The 17,061-nt window shown below is 41.3% G+C and overlaps 1 protein-coding gene across 1 annotated transcript in view; it reads right to left on the minus strand.

Moving 5' to 3' along the window:
• Positions 1–323: 323 nt before the first annotated feature.
• PTPA (protein phosphatase 2 phosphatase activator) overlaps positions 324–17,061 on the minus strand; it is a 246,423-nt gene continuing 229,685 nt past the window's right edge. The window contains exon 10 of the mRNA XM_053695737.1: positions 324–1,106. Within this exon, the coding sequence (XP_053551712.1) occupies positions 1,032–1,106 (75 nt within the window). The 3' untranslated portion in view covers positions 324–1,031. The remainder of the gene's footprint in view (positions 1,107–17,061) is intronic.

The raw sequence follows: 17,061 nt of genomic DNA on the forward strand, positions 1-17,061 counted from the left end.
GAGGTTTTTATGAGAGGTAAAAAGTGTTATCAAGACTCTAGATAGATTAGGAGATAAAGTACAGTACTTGCCAAGTATGCTAAGGTTTACTGGTTCAAATCATAATTAAAGCAAGTAATATTTAGTATATTCTGCTATAAGAGCTCATACAGAAATAACACATTCATGTAAAAGCCTTTAGTTCTTGTAACGTTTATATAGTTTATATGTAGACGATTGCTAGTTTGATTAATCTTTACCAAGTGTCTACAGTTCTGAATGATTCATAAAATGTCCTTAACTACTTAGCTAGAAAAAAATAAACAAAACCAGACCAATTAGAATTTAGTTCTATACCATTATTCTTTAATTATATGTCTAAAGATGACCATGTATTGAATACCAGCAATATACAGTGTTTAAAGGTATGCTGAATCCTACCACCCCTCTGTTAAACCTGGAGACTTTATTTAACAGGTAGTTAATTATTAAACACAAAAAGCAACATACATGTAACACCAATTGGGCATTTAAATTGTATTTTAACAGTTCTCTAACAAGCCCTATAACAGCTGGAAAAGCAGGTTGCTGCAAGATTGTGTCCTGTCGTGGAATAAAGACACCAATAATCCATCTCACTTAGACATGAAGCTCCCTGTAAGACCCTTGAGCAGGTACAGGTCAGAGGCAAATAGAAATAATATAGCGCAGGATAAACAGACAATCCTATAAGGTGAAAGTCATGTTACTTGGTTATCCGACTTGTGCATTGGATATCTCTCTTATCTAACCCAGCGCTGAGCTGGCCTTTAAGGTACCCAGAGAAACATCACAATGTTCTTTAGGAATAGGATGCAAGATCTTCAGTTGCATTATGTGAGATTCACATATCCGTCCTGTTTACAGCCGTAGAGACGGCGCCTGTTTCCTTCCGACGCAGGTGGGAGAACGTTAGACAAGGTGTCTCTGGGACAGTTCTATGGGAAGTAGACAGGAGTGTGAATAGTCAGGCCGGGGACAATGTGGAGGTATCTCGTTTCCAGGCCACAAGATTACGACTTCACCGGTTGAATGGGCAGCAGACTGCCGAACTTAAAGTGCTGAATAACAGGGAACTTCTCCAGACACTGTGAGAAAAACAAACCAGAAGAGACGATTACATAAGGATATTAATATTCTGACACACATCATCATATAATACGTGTAATGATTAGATTAAATTCTAATGTTATAGCAGATATGCAATTCAGATGTGCACAGGTGCATTTAACATGTAAGTAAAAGCATGTTTGCAGAATACTTCCATTAGCAATGATACCTATAGTAAAATGATTGCCCCCCACATTGGGATACGCCCATATGCTGCTAGTGGTGCACCAGTAATCAAACACCACACCTACTCAGAGTCAGCAGTAGCTTGTATGACACAAATGACGTCTTCACTGATGCAATAGACCCCAACACCAGCTGAGTAGTACAGTTTGTAGCCTCTAGTCACACGTAGCATATGTGCATATCCCTCTGAGAAACACTGATAACATATACTAGAAGCTTTATTACTAATGAAAGTGTATTGCAGAAATGCTTCTATACGAAAATGCAATGCAGTCGTGCAGATTTCTATTACTTTTAAATACAAAGCATTGCTAATGTGATCTACAGGTGGGGTTATGCAAATTCTCTTTCAAAGAGTCTGAAGAAGAGCTGAGCAGAGCCTGCTGCCTATACGTGTGCCATTCCCTCACTTATTACCTATACGTGTGCCATTCCCTCACTTATTACCTATACGTGTGCCATTCCCTCACTTATTACCGATACGTGTGCCATTCCCTCACTTATTACCTATACGTGTGCCATTCCCTCACTTATTACCGATACGTGTGCCATTCCCTCACTTATTACCTATACGTGTGCCATTCCCTCACTTATTACCTATACGTGTGCCATTCCCTCACTTATTACCTATACGTGTGCCATTCCCTCACTTATTACCTATACGTGTGCCATTCCCTCACTTATTACCTATACGTGTGCCATTCCCTCACTTATTACCTATACGTGTGCCATTCCCTCACTTATTACCTATACGTGTGCCATTCCCTCACTTATTACCTATACGTGTGCCATTCCCTCACTTATTACCTATACGTGTGCCATTCTCTCACTTATCACCTATACGTGTGCCATTCCCTCACTTATCACCTATACGTGTGCCATTCCCTCACTTATTACCTATACGTGTGCCATTCCCTCACTTATTACCTATACGTGTGCCATTCCCTCACTTATTACCTATACGTGTGCCATTCCCTCACTTATTACCTATACGTGTGCCATTCCCTCACTTATTACCTATACGTGTGCCATTCCCTCACTTATTACCTATACGTGTGCCATTCCCTCACTTATTACCTATACGTGTGCCATTCCCTCACTTATTACCTATACGTGTGCCATTCCCTCACTTATTACCTATACGTGTGCCATTCTCTCACTTATTACCTATACGTGTGCCATTCCCTCACTTATTACCTATACGTGTGCCATTCCCTCACTTATTACCTATACGTGTGCCATTCCCTCACTTATTACCTATACGTGTGCCATTCCCTCACTTATTACCTATACGTGTGCCATTCTCTCACTTATCACCTATACGTGTGCCATTCTCTCACTTATCACCTATACGTGTGCCATTCCCTCACTTATTACCTATACGTGTGCCATTCTCTCACTTATCACCTATACGTGTGCCATTCTCTCACTTATCACCTATACGTGTGCCATTCCCTCACTTATTACCGATACGTGTGCCATTCCCTCACTTATTACCGATACGTGTGCCATTCTCTCACTTATCACCTATACGTGTGCCATTCTCTCACTTATCACCTATACGTGTGCCATTCCCTCACTTATTACCAATACGTGTGCCATTCCCTCACTTATTACCTATACGTGTGCCATTCTCTCACTTATTACCTATACGTGCGCCATTCCCTCACTTATTACCTATACGTGTTAAATTCCCTCAATTTTTTCCTTATCTATCACATAAGCACACACACAGGATAACACACAGGGAGTTGTGAGTGGGTTCCTGTATCTATCACATAAGTGCACACACAGGATAACACACAGGGAGTTGTGAGTGGGTTCCTATATCTATCACATAAGCACACACATAGGATAACACACAGGGAGTTGTGAGTGGGTTCCTGTATCTATCACATAAGCACACACATAGGTTAACACACAGGGAGTTGTGAGTGGGTTCCTGTATCTATCACATAAGCACACACACAGGATAAAACAAAGGGAGTTGTGAGTGGGTTCCTGTATCTATCACATAAGCACACACACAGGATAAAACAAAGGGAGTTGTGAGTGGGTTCCTATATCTATCACATAAGCACACACATAGGATAACACACAGGGAGTTGTGAGTGGGTTCCTGTATCTATCACATAAACACACACATAGGATAACACACAGAGTTGTGAGTGGGTTCCTGTATCTATCACATAAGCACACACACAGGATAAAACACAGGGAGTTGTGAGTGGGTTCCTGTATCTATCACATAAGCACACACACAGGATAACACACAGGAGTTGTGAGTGGGTTCCTATATCTATCACACAAGCACACACACAGAATAACACACAGGAGTTGTGAGTGTGTTCCTGTATCTATCACATAAGCACACACATAGGATAACACACAGGGAGTTGCGAGTGGGTTCCTGTATCTATCACATAAGCACACACATAGGATAACACACAGGGCGTTGTGAGTGGGTTCCTGTATCTATCACATAAGCACACACATAGGATAACACACAGGAGTTGTGAGTGGGTTCCTGTATCTATCACACAAACACACACCCAGGATAAAACACAGAGAGTTGTGAGTGGGTTCCTGTATCTATCACATAAACGCACACACAGGATAAAACACAGAGAGTTGTGAGTGGGTTCCTGTATCTATCACATAAACGCACACACAGGATAACACACAGTGAGCTATGAGGGGTTACTGTATCTATCACATAAGCACACACACACACACACACAGGATAACACACAGGGACTTGTGAGTGGGTTCCTGTATCTATTACATAAGCATACACACAGGATAAAACACTGGGAGTTGTGAGTGGGTTCCTGTATCTATCACATAAGCACACACACAGGATAACACACAGGGAGTTGTGAGTGGGTTCCTGTATCTATCACATAAGCACACACACACACAGGATAACACACAGAGAGTTGTGAGTGGGTTCCTGTATCTATCACATAAGCGCACACACACAGAGAGTTGTGCGTGGGTTACTGTATCTATCACATAAGCACACACACACACACACACACACACAGGATAACACACAGAGAGTTGTGAGTGGGTTCCTGTATCTATCACATAAGCGCACACACACAGAGAGTTGTGAATGGGTTACTGTATCTATCACATAAGCACACACACAGGATAACACACAGGAGTTGTGAGTGGGTTCCTGTATCTATCACATAAGCGCGCACACACAGAGAGAGTTGTGAGTGGGTTACTGTATCTATCACATAAGCACACACACAGGATAACACACAGGGAGTTGTGAGTGGGTTCCTATATCTATCACATAAGCACACACACAGGATAAAACACAGGGAGTTGTGAGTGGGTTCCTATATCTATCACATAAGCACACACACAGGAAAACACACAGGGAGTTGTGAGTGGGTTCCTATATCTATCACATAAGCACACACATAGGATAACACACAGGAGTTGCGAATGGGTTCCTGTATCTATCACATAAGCACACACATAGGATAACACACAGGAGTTGTGAGTGGGTTCCTGTATCTATCACATAAGCACACACACAGGATAACACACAGGGAGTTGTGAGTGGGTTCCTGTATCTATCACAAAAGCGCGCACACACACAGAGAGTTGTGAGTGGGTTACTGTATCTATCACATAAGCACACACACAGGATAACACACAGGGAGTTGTGAGTGGGTTCCTATATCTATCACATAAGCACACACACAGGATAACACACAGAGAGTTGTGAGTGGGTTCCTGTATCTATCACATAAGCACACACATAGGATAACACACAGGGAGTTGTGAGTGGGTTCCTGTATCTATCACATAAGCACACACACAGGGAGTTGTGAGTGGGTTCCTGTATCTATCACATAAGCACACAAACATGAGTTGCGAATGGGCTCCTGTATCTATCACATAAGCACACACATAGGATAACACACAGGGAGTTGTGAGTGGGTTCCTGTATATATCACATAAGCACACACACAGAGGATAACACACAGAGAGTTGTGAGTGGGTTCCTGTATCTATCACATAAGCACACACATAGGATAACACACAGGGAGTTGTGAGTGGGTTCCTGTATATATCACATAAGCACACACACAGAGGATAACACACAGAGAGTTGTGAGTGGGTTCCTGTATCTATCACATAAGCACACACACAGGAGTTGCGAATGGGTTCCTGTATCTATCACATAAGCACACACACAGGATAACACACAGAGTTGTGAGTGGGTTCCTGTATCTACCACATAAGCACACACACAGGATAAAACACAGAGAGTTGTGAGTGGGTTCCTGTATCTATCACATAAACGCACACACAGGATAAAACACAGAGAGTTGTGAGTGGGTTCCTGTATCTATCACATAAACACACACACAGGATAACACACAGGAGTTGTGAGTGGGTTCCTGTATCTATCACATAAACACACACACAGGATAAAACACAGAGAGTTGTGAGTGGGTTCCTGTATCTATCACATAAGTGCACACACAGGATAACACACAGTGAGCTATGAGGGGTTACTGTATCTATCACATAAGCACACACACACACAGGATAACACACAGGGACTTGTGAGTGGGTTCCTGTATCTATTACATAAGCACACACACAGGATAAAACACTGGGAGTTGTGAGTGGGTTCCTGTATCTATCACATAAGCACACACACAGGATAACACACAGGGAGTTGTGAGTGGGTTCCTGTATCTATCACATAAGCACAGACACAGGAGTTGTGAGTGGGTTCCTATATCTATCACATAAGCACAAACACAGGATAACACACAGGGAGTTGTGAATGGGTTCCTGTATCTATCACATAAGCACACAGAGGATAACACACAGAGAGTTGTGAGTGGGTTCCTGTATCTATCACATAAGCACACACACAGGAGTTGCGAATGGGTTCCTGTATCTATCACATAAGCACATACATAGGATAACACACAAGGTGTTGTGAGTGGGTCCCTGTATCTATCACATAAGCACACACAGAGGATAAAACACAGGGAGTTGTGAGTGGGTTCCTATATCTATCACATAAGCACACACACAGGATAACACACAGGAGTTGTGAGTGGGTTCCTATATCTATCACATAAGCACACACACACAGGATAACACACAGGGAGTTGCGAGTGGATTCCTGTATCTATCACATAAGCACACACATAGGATAACACACAGGGCGTTGTGAGTGGGTTCCTGTATCTATCACATAAGCACACACATAGGATAACAAACAGGAGTTGTGAGTGGGTTCCTATATCTATCACATAAGCACACACACACAGGATAACACACAGGGAGTTGCGAGTGGATTCCTGTATCTATCACATAAGCACACACATAGGATAACACACAGGGCGTTGTGAGTGGGTTCCTGTATCTATCACACAAGCACACACACAGAATAACACACAGGAGTTGTGAGTGTGTTCCTGTATCTATCACATAAGCACACACATAGGATAACACACAGGGAGTTGCGAGTGGGTTCCTGTATCTATCACATAAGCACACACATAGGATAACACACAGGGCGTTGTGAGTGGGTTCCTGTATCTATCACATAAGCACACACATAGGATAACACACAGGAGTTGTGAGTGGGTTCCTGTATCTATCACACAAACACACACCCAGGATAAAACACAGAGAGTTGTGAGTGGGTTCCTGTATCTATCACATAAACGCACACACAGGATAAAACACAGAGAGTTGTGAGTGGGTTCCTGTATCTATCACATAAACGCACACACAGGATAACACACAGTGAGCTATGAGGGGTTACTGTATCTATCACATAAGCACACACACACACACAGGATAACACACAGGGACTTGTGAGTGGGTTCCTGTATCTATTACATAAGCATACACACAGGATAAAACACTGGGAGTTGTGAGTGGGTTCCTGTATCTATCACATAAGCACACACACAGGATAACACACAGGGAGTTGTGAGTGGGTTCCTGTATCTATCACATAAGCACACACACACACAGGATAACACACAGAGAGTTGTGAGTGGGTTCCTGTATCTATCACATAAGCGCACACACACACAGAGTTGTGCGTGGGTTACTGTATCTATCACATAAGAACACACACACACACAGGATAACACACAGAGAGTTGTGAGTGGGTTCCTGTATCTATCACATAAGCGCACACACACAGAGAGTTGTGAATGGGTTACTGTATCTATCACATAAGCACACACACAGGATAACACACAGGAGTTGTGAGTGGGTTCCTGTATCTATCACATAAGCGCGCACACACACAGAGAGTTGTGAGTGGGTTACTGTATCTATCACATAAGCACACACACAGGATAACACACAGGGAGTTGTGAGTGGGTTCCTATATCTATCACATAAGCACACACACAGGATAAAACACAGGGAGTTGTGAGTGGGTTCCTGTATCTATCACATAAACGCACACACAGGATAAAACACAGAGAGTTGTGAGTGGGTTCCTGTATCTATCACATAAGCACACACATAGGATAACACACAGGGAGTTGCGAGTGGGTTCCTGTATCTATCACATACGCACACACATAGGATAACACACAGGGAGTTGTGAGTGGGTTCCTGTATCTATCACATAAACGCACACACAGGATAACACACAGGAGTTGTGAGTGGGTTCCTGTATCTATCACATAAGCGCACACACACACAGAGTTGTGAGTGGGTTACTGTATCTATCACATAAGCACACACACACACAGGATAACACACAGAGAGTTGTGAGTGGGTTCCTGTATCTATCACATAAGCACACACACAGGATAACACACAGGAGTTGTGAGTGGGTTCCTGTATCTATTACATAAGCGCGCACACACACAGAGAGTTGTGAGTGGGTTACTGTATCTATCACATAAGCACACACACAGGATAACACACAGGGAGTTGTGAGTGGGTTCCTATATCTATCACATAAGCACACACACAGGATAAAACACAGGGAGTTGTGAGTGGGTTCCTGTATCTATCACATAAGCACACACACAGGGAGTTGTGAGTGGGTTCCTGTATCTATCACATAAGCACACACACAGAGGATAACACACAGAGTTGTGAGTGGGTTCCTGTATCTATCACATAAGCACACACATAGGATAACACACAGAGTTGTGAGTGGGTTCCTGTATCTATCACATAAGCACACACACAGGAGTTGCGAATGGGTTCCTGTATCTATCACATAAGCACACACACAGGATAACACACGAGTTGTGAGTGGGTTCCTGTATCTATCACATAAGCACACACATAGGATAACACACAGGGCGTTGTGAGTGGGTCCCTGTATCTGTCACATAAGCACACACACAGGATAACACACAGAGAGTTGTGAGTGGGTTCCTGTATCTATCACATAAGCACACACACAGGGAGTTGTGAGTGGGTTCCTGTATCTATCACATAAGCACACACAGAGGATAACACACAGGGAGTTGTGAGTGGGTTCCTGTATCTATTACATAAGCACACACATAGGATAACACACAGAGAGTTGTGAGTGGGTTCCTGTATCTATCACATAAGCACACACAGAGGATAACACACAGAGAGTTGTGAGTGGGTTCCTGTATCTATCACATACGCACACACATAGGATAACACACAGGGAGTTGTGAGTGGGTTCCTGTATCTATCACATAAGCACACACAGAGGATAACACACAGGGAGTTGTAAGTGGGTTCCTGTATCTATCACATAAGCACACACAGAGGATAACACACAGGGAGTTGTAAGTGGGTTCCTGTATCTATCACATAAGCACGCACAGAGGATAACACACAGAGTTGTGAGTGGGTTCCTGTATCTATCACATAAGCACACACATAGGATAACACACAGGGAGTTGTGAGTGGGTTCCTGTATCTATCACATAAGCACAGACACAGGATAAAACACAGAGAGTTGTGAGTGGGTTACTGTATCTATCACATAAGCACACACACAGGATAACACACAGAGAGTTGTGAGTGGGTTCCTGTATCTATCACATAAGCACACACACAGGGAGTTGTGAGTGGGTTCCTGTATCTATCACATAAGCACACACAGAGGATAACACACAGGGAGTTGTGAGTGGGTTCCTGTATCTATTACATAAGCACACACATAGGATAACACACAGAGAGTTGTGAGTGGGTTCCTGTATCTATCACATAAGCACACACACAGGGAGTTGTGAGTGGGTTCCTGTATCTATCACATAAGCACACACACAGGGAGTTGTGAGTGGGTTCCTGTATCTATCACATAAGCACACACAGAGGATAACACACAGAGAGTTGTGAGTGGGTTCCTGTATCTATCACATAAGCACACACAGAGGATAACACACAGAGAGTTGTGAGTGGGTTCCTGTATCTATCACATACGCACACACATAGGATAACACACAGGGAGTTGTGAGTGGGTTCCTGTATCTATCACATAAGCACACACAGAGGATAACACACAGGGAGTTGTAAGTGGGTTCCTGTATCTATCACATAAGCACACACAGAGGATAACACACAGGGAGTTGTAAGTGGGTTCCTGTATCTATCACATAAGCACGCACAGAGGATAACACACAGAGTTGTGAGTGGGTTCCTGTATCTATCACATAAGCACACACATAGATACAGGAACCCACTCACAACTCCCTGTGTGTTATCCTATCACATAAGCACAGACACAGGATAAAACACAGAGAGTTGTGAGTGGGTTACTGTATCTATCACATAAGCACACACACAGGGAGTTGTGAGTGGGTTCCTATATCTATCACATAAGCACACACACAGGATAACACACAGAGAGTTGTGAGTGGGTTCCTGTATCTATCACATAAGCACACACACAGGGAGTTGTGAGTGGGTTCCTGTATCTATCACATAAGCACACACAGAGGATAACACACAGGGAGTTGTGAGTGGGTTCCTGTATCTATTACATAAGCACACACACAGGATAACACACAGAGTTGTGAGCGGGTTACTGTATCTATCACATAAGCACACACACAGGGAGTTGTGAGTGGGTTCCTGTATCTATCACATAAGCACACACACAGGATAACACACAGAGTTGTGAGTGGGTTCCTGTATCTATCACATAAGCACACACACAGGGAGTTGTGAGTGGGTTCCTATATCTATCACATAAGCACACACACAGGATAACACACAGAGAGTTGTGAGTGGGTTCCTGTATCTATCACATAAGCACACACACAGGGAGTTGTGAGTGGGTTCCTGTATCTATCACATAAGCACACACAGAGGATAACACACAGGGAGTTGTGAGTGGGTTCCTGTATCTATTACATAAGCACACACATAGGATAACACACAGAGAGTTGTGAGTGGGTTCCTGTATCTATCACATAAGCACACACACAGGGAGTTGTGAGTGGGTTCCTGTATCTATCACATAAGCACACACAGAGGATAACACACAGAGAGTTGTGAGTGGGTTCCTGTATCTATCACATAAGCACACACAGAGGATAACACACAGAGAGTTGTGAGTGGGTTCCTGTATCTATCACATACGCACACACATAGGATAACACACAGGGAGTTGTGAGTGGGTTCCTGTATCTATCACATAAGCACACACAGAGGATAACACACAGGGAGTTGTAAGTGGGTTCCTGTATCTATCACATAAGCACACACAGAGGATAACACACAGGGAGTTGTAAGTGGGTTCCTGTATCTATCACATAAGCACACACAGAGGATAACACACAGGGAGTTGTAAGTGGGTTCCTGTATCTATCACATAAGCACGCACAGAGGATAACACACAGAGAGTTGTGAGTGGGTTCCTGTATCTATCACATAAGCACACACATAGGATAACACACAGGGAGTTGTGAGTGGGTTCCTGTATCTATCACATAAGCACAGACACAGGATAAAACACAGAGAGTTGTGAGTGGGTTACTGTATCTATCACATAAGCACACACAGAGGATAACACACAGAGAGTTGTGAGTGGGTTCCTGTATCTATCACATAAGCACACACATAGGATAACACACAGGGAGTTGTGAGTGGGTTCCTGTATCTATCACATAAGCACACACAGAGGATAACACACAGGGAGTTGTAAGTGGGTTCCTGTATCTATCACATAAGCACACACACAGGGAGCTGTGAGTGGGTTCCTGTATCTATCACATAAGCACACACATAGGATAACACACAGGGAGTTGTGAGTGGGTTCCTGTATCTATCACATAAGCACACACAGAGGATAACACACAGGGAGTTGTAAGTGGGTTCCTGTATCTATCACATAAGCACACACAGAGGATAACACACAGGGAATTGTAAGTGGGTTCCTGTATCTATCACATAAGCACACACAGAGGATAACACACAGAGAGTTGTGAGTGGGTTCCTGTATCTATCACATAAGCACACACATAGGATAACACACAGGGAGTTGTGAGTGGGTTCCTGTATCTATCACATAAGCACAGACACAGGATAAAACACAGAGAGTTGTGAGTGGGTTACTGTATCTATCACATAAGCACACACAGAGGATAACACACAGAGAGTTGTGAGTGGGTTCCTGTATCTATCACATAAGCACACACTGGATAACACACAGGGAGTTGTAAGAGGGTTCCTGTATTTCTCATGTTAGCAGGGAGTTGTGAGTGGGTTCCTGTATCTATCACATAAGCACACACACAGGATAACACACAGGTAGTTGTGAGTGGGTTCCTGTATCTATCACATAAGCACACACACAGGATAACACACAGGGAGTTGTGAGTGGGTTCCTGTATTTATCTCATAAGCACACACAGAGGATAACACACAGAGAGTTGTGAGTGGGTTCCTGTATCTATCACATAAGCACACACAGAGGATAACACACAGGGAGTTGTGAGTGGGTTCCTGTATCTATCACATAAGCACACACATAGGATAACACACAGGGAGTTGTGAGTGGGTTCCTGTATCTATCACATAAGTACACACATAGGATAACACACAGAGAGTTGTGAGTGGGTTCCTGTATCTATCACATAAGCACACACACAGGATAACACACAGGTAGTTGTGAGTGGGTTCCTGTATCTATCACATAAGCACACACACAGGATAACACACAGGGAGTTGTGAGTGGGTTCCTGTATTTATCTCATAAGCACACACAGAGGATAACACACAGAGAGTTGTGAGTGGGTTCCTGTATCTATCACATAAGCACACACAGAGGATAACACACAGGGAGTTGTGAGTGGGTTCCTGTATCTATCACATAAGCACACACACTGGATAACACACAGGGAGTTGTAAGAGGGTTCCTGTATTTCTCATGTTAGCAGGGAGTTGTGAGTGGGTTCCTGTATCTGTAACATTAGTAATGAGGGAGTTGTGGGTTCTTGAATCTCCTTGGTTTGCAGGGAGGCGGATTAATGCATAAGGAGTTGTGAGTGGGTTTCTATATCTGTAACATTAGTAATGAGGGAGTTGTGGGTTCTTGAATCTCCTTGGTTTGCAGGGAGGCGGATTAATGCATAAGGAGTTGTGAGTGGGTTCCTGTGTAACGTTAGCAGTACGCTGTATTTGTCATGTGCATGAGGAGGAGCGTTATATGGAGCAGTTGACTAATCAGGACTTTTCACTATAGTAAAGTAACACACAGTATTGCTGAATAGAGGAGCACAGGATGTAGGAGGGGATTCGGTATTCCATCTCTGTCTCTACAGGAAGTTTACCATGAAGGAAATTTCCACATTTGTGTGGGAAGAGGCCAAGAAAGCCACAGCTGGACTCTCACACAGGTCAATTAAGTATATTAACCCCTTCCTTGCCAACACACTGAAAGCAAGATACACAAGACACTCTACAAAGTGGAGGTTATATTCTATAAAATGCAAGCTCTGCAACAACATTGCTTTTAATGAAGGCCACAACATAGTGTATCATAAAACTATACATTATATAAACTGTCTCTATAATAGTGTCTGTACAACACAGCCAGGATACTATAGAGAGTAAGTTCCTCTTCTGATAAACCCCCCACGTTGGGTATACAAAAGACTTCTAAAGGATCACAGAGCACGTTCTTGTTCTTGCCAGCCTGACACCCCTATCATATTGATGAGAAATTAATCTTTTTAGATGTTATTTGAATACAATTTAATTATATTTACTATTTTTGTCAGCAGTACACAAACTGATCTAGCTTGATTTGTATGTTGTTTAAAGAGACAGGCTATACCAGAATTTGTATTGCTTGAAAAGATAGACAATCCCTTTATTACCCATTCCCTAGTTTTACATAACCAACACAGTTATAATAATATAATAGTATCTAAGCCTCTGCAGACTGCCCACTTGTTTCAGTTCTTTTGACAGACTTGCATTTTAGCCAATCAGTGCTCCTAGGTAACTCCACGTGCGTCAGCACAATGTTATCTATATGACACACATGAACTAACACCCTCTAGCTGTGAAAAAGATTTAAACTAACAAACAAACAAAATGTTTTAGTGTCTGTATATTTTTATCATGTGCAGTGATGCTAATAGGTTACACGTGTAATCAACCAGTTGTTAGAGATGTGTGCATGTCTCTTAAAGGTATAGTGGGCTTGTCTGTTGGGTTATTAAATTTGATAAGAGCGTATTATTAACTTTAAACGGTACCTGATCTACCAAGAAGCATTTGAATCTATTTGGTGACTTCTCTTATGTTGTGGATAATTCATTGTGTTGTTCCCATGTGCAAAAACAATGTGACATTTGAAAACTAATTAACTGTTAATAATAAATGGAAATTAGTTGTCCTGGGATTGTCAAGTCTTTTTAGCTGTTGAATCTGAGGCATGAAAAATGCCCCAGTAAATGTGTTGTTAAAGGGACATTTAAAGGAATAGTCTCGTCAAAATTAAACTTTCATGATTCAAATAGAGCATGCAATTTTAAGCAATTTTCTAATTTACTCCTATTATAAATTTTTATTTATTCTCTTGGTATCTTTTTTTGAAAAATATGTGAAACGTGCGTCAAGGATGCCATTATTTGGAGTTTTTATCTCCCATTTTAACTAGGATGCTGAAACATCTACATTCATATACTCAATACATTTTCACATCTAATGTGTGAATGTTTGGATTAGAAAAGTGTTAAAAGTAATCAGCTCCCGGATTGAAGGAGTTTAGTTCAAGAGAAAGTATGGTATAATCCTATGGGGGAATGAATGGGCTGTTTGAACTACCATTAACGGATATATTTTAACATATCTGATAAAAGTTATATTTTAATCCTGAATGTTTATGTTTAAAATGCATATGAATTCAATACATTTTTTTCTATCCATGCACAAATTCAGTATAGGATTCAAGTAAGGGCCTTCCAGAGGACGTTTTTTCTGTCCAACATTCCAAAGAATCCTGTAAAGTCTTCTTTCATTATATTTAAAGGGACACTCAATCAAAATTAAAGGGACACTGAACCCACATTTTTCACTTTCATTATTCAGATAGAGCATGCCATTTTAAACTTTCCAATTTACTTCCATTAACTAAATGTGCACAGTCTTTTTATATTTAAACTTTTTGAGTCACCAGCTCCTACTGAGCATGTGCAAGAATAAGTGTGTATGCATTTGTGAATGGCTGATGGCTGTCACATGGTACGTGTATGCATTTGTGATTAGCTGATGGCTCTCACATGGTACAGGGGGAGTGGAAAAAGACAAATTTTAAAATTGTCAGAAAAAAAATCTACTAATAATTTGAAGTTCAGACTGGGCTCAAGCGGAGGGGAGAGAGCCTTTTTCTCTTCTGTGTCCCTTCCTTTTTTTATTTTATATGATAGTCTTTATGTAAGAAAATAAAGAAAATTGAGGTTTCGATACTTTTTAAGAACCAAAGATTATGCTCGTATGTAAAGATGCTATATTGTATTGTTTATTGAAATACAATGCATAACCTGTTTTTGATTTTGTATTCCTCAATAAAGAAAAATTAGGACAAAAAAAAAAAAAAAAAAAAAATTGAAGTTCAGACTAAGTGCTATTGCATTGTCTTGTTATCTTGCATTTGTTGATTATGCAAATCTACTGTGTTGACTGGTCCTTTAAGATCTGGAACTCATGAATTTTTAGTCCTCTTCTGGATCAAAGAACGTTGATCAAGTTTCTCAGAGTTCCCATTTTTAATATGAACATGTTCAGATTTATTCTCCCCTTTTTTCATTAAGGGCTCTGCATGTCTCCAATTGATTTGAAGGCTGTCTACCTTCACATCCCAATTGAAAGAGATCATTTCAAGTCCTCAGAATTTCTTAGCTAAACATTTTCAGTTCTCGCTTTTCCATTTGCCTTGGATATTGCTCCCTGAATTTCCACACAGGTTCTAATAACTCTAATCACAACTCAGGGTATATCGGTGGTTCTATACCTGGAAGATATCTTGGTTCAGGCTCCATCTTAACCTTTAACAATTTTTCAAGCCTACAATCTGTTGTCTTTCTTCAAATACATGGTTGGGGAATCTACATTCCGTAGCGCTCCCAGTCTCCTCAAACAAAGGTGACTTTTCTGAGAATGACTTCCTCATCAGAGCAGAAAAATAGTATTAACTGGCACTGTGTATAAAATGTGGGATTAGACTAATAAGGATCCTGATATTGGGTTACCTTAATTAGTGCACCCTACCTCCTGTGATTACTGATATCAATTATAAAAAGAAAAATTAAAAAGAAGAAAAGAAAAAAGGAATGGAAGTTTAAAGGGCACTCTCACCCATTGTATATACCTTTAATTCATTAAAGATCCAGGTTTTGGAAATAATCTAGATTCTTAGCCAGTAAGGGATATTCAGGATAAATTAAATACATTTGATCAAAAATACTGCAGTCAAGCGTGTTAAGGGTCAACTAATCCCACATGGTACACTCCTCTGCAGAATAAGAATACAAAAATTCATATACTTAAACCGGTTAGCTCACAGTGATACGTATTCCATGTATGCCCGGTCAATAATCTGGATACCTCTGCATCGGTCTGGAAACGTATTTGTGGCTTTCTGGCATTAGTTACAGACATACAAACATAAATTTAAGTTTATGAATTTTTGTATTCCTATTCTGCAGAGGAGTGTACTATGAGGGATTAGTTGACCACTAACACTCTTGACTGCAGTATTTTTGATCAAATTTATTTAATTTATCCCCAATATCCCATACTGGCTAAATATCTAGATTATTTCCAGAACCTGTATTTTTAATGAATTAAAACAAAGGTATATATTTTACACTGAGTGATAGTGCCCCTTAAATCTCCATTCCTTTTTCTTTTCTTTTTTTCCTTGTATAATTGATTCCTTATCAGAGCAGCAGAAATTCAAGTTACAGTCAACGTGTATTAAGCTTCAGTCTTCTCCCAATCCTGCTTTCTGTATGGAAGTGCTAGTTCTGTTGATTACGGCATCAGACGCCATTCCAATTGCTCTATCTCACATGAGACCTCTTCATCTTTGCATATTGAGTTCTTGGTGCAAGGATTACTATCTCTTTCTCTGAGGACATTCTCTTTTGTGGTGGAGAGATCACCAGTTCATTTCTTTGGGGGTGTTTTTTTCCTTCTTCCTTCGTGGACAATAATCTTTCCTTTTTTTCCCCTCCAACTGTTCTTCTGCCCAGTGTAATATCTTGAATCATTCAA

The sequence above is a fragment of the Bombina bombina genome, chromosome 12 (genome assembly GCF_027579735.1).
Source record: "Bombina bombina isolate aBomBom1 chromosome 12, aBomBom1.pri, whole genome shotgun sequence".
In the NCBI taxonomy this organism is placed as follows: Eukaryota; Metazoa; Chordata; class Amphibia; order Anura; family Bombinatoridae; genus Bombina; species Bombina bombina.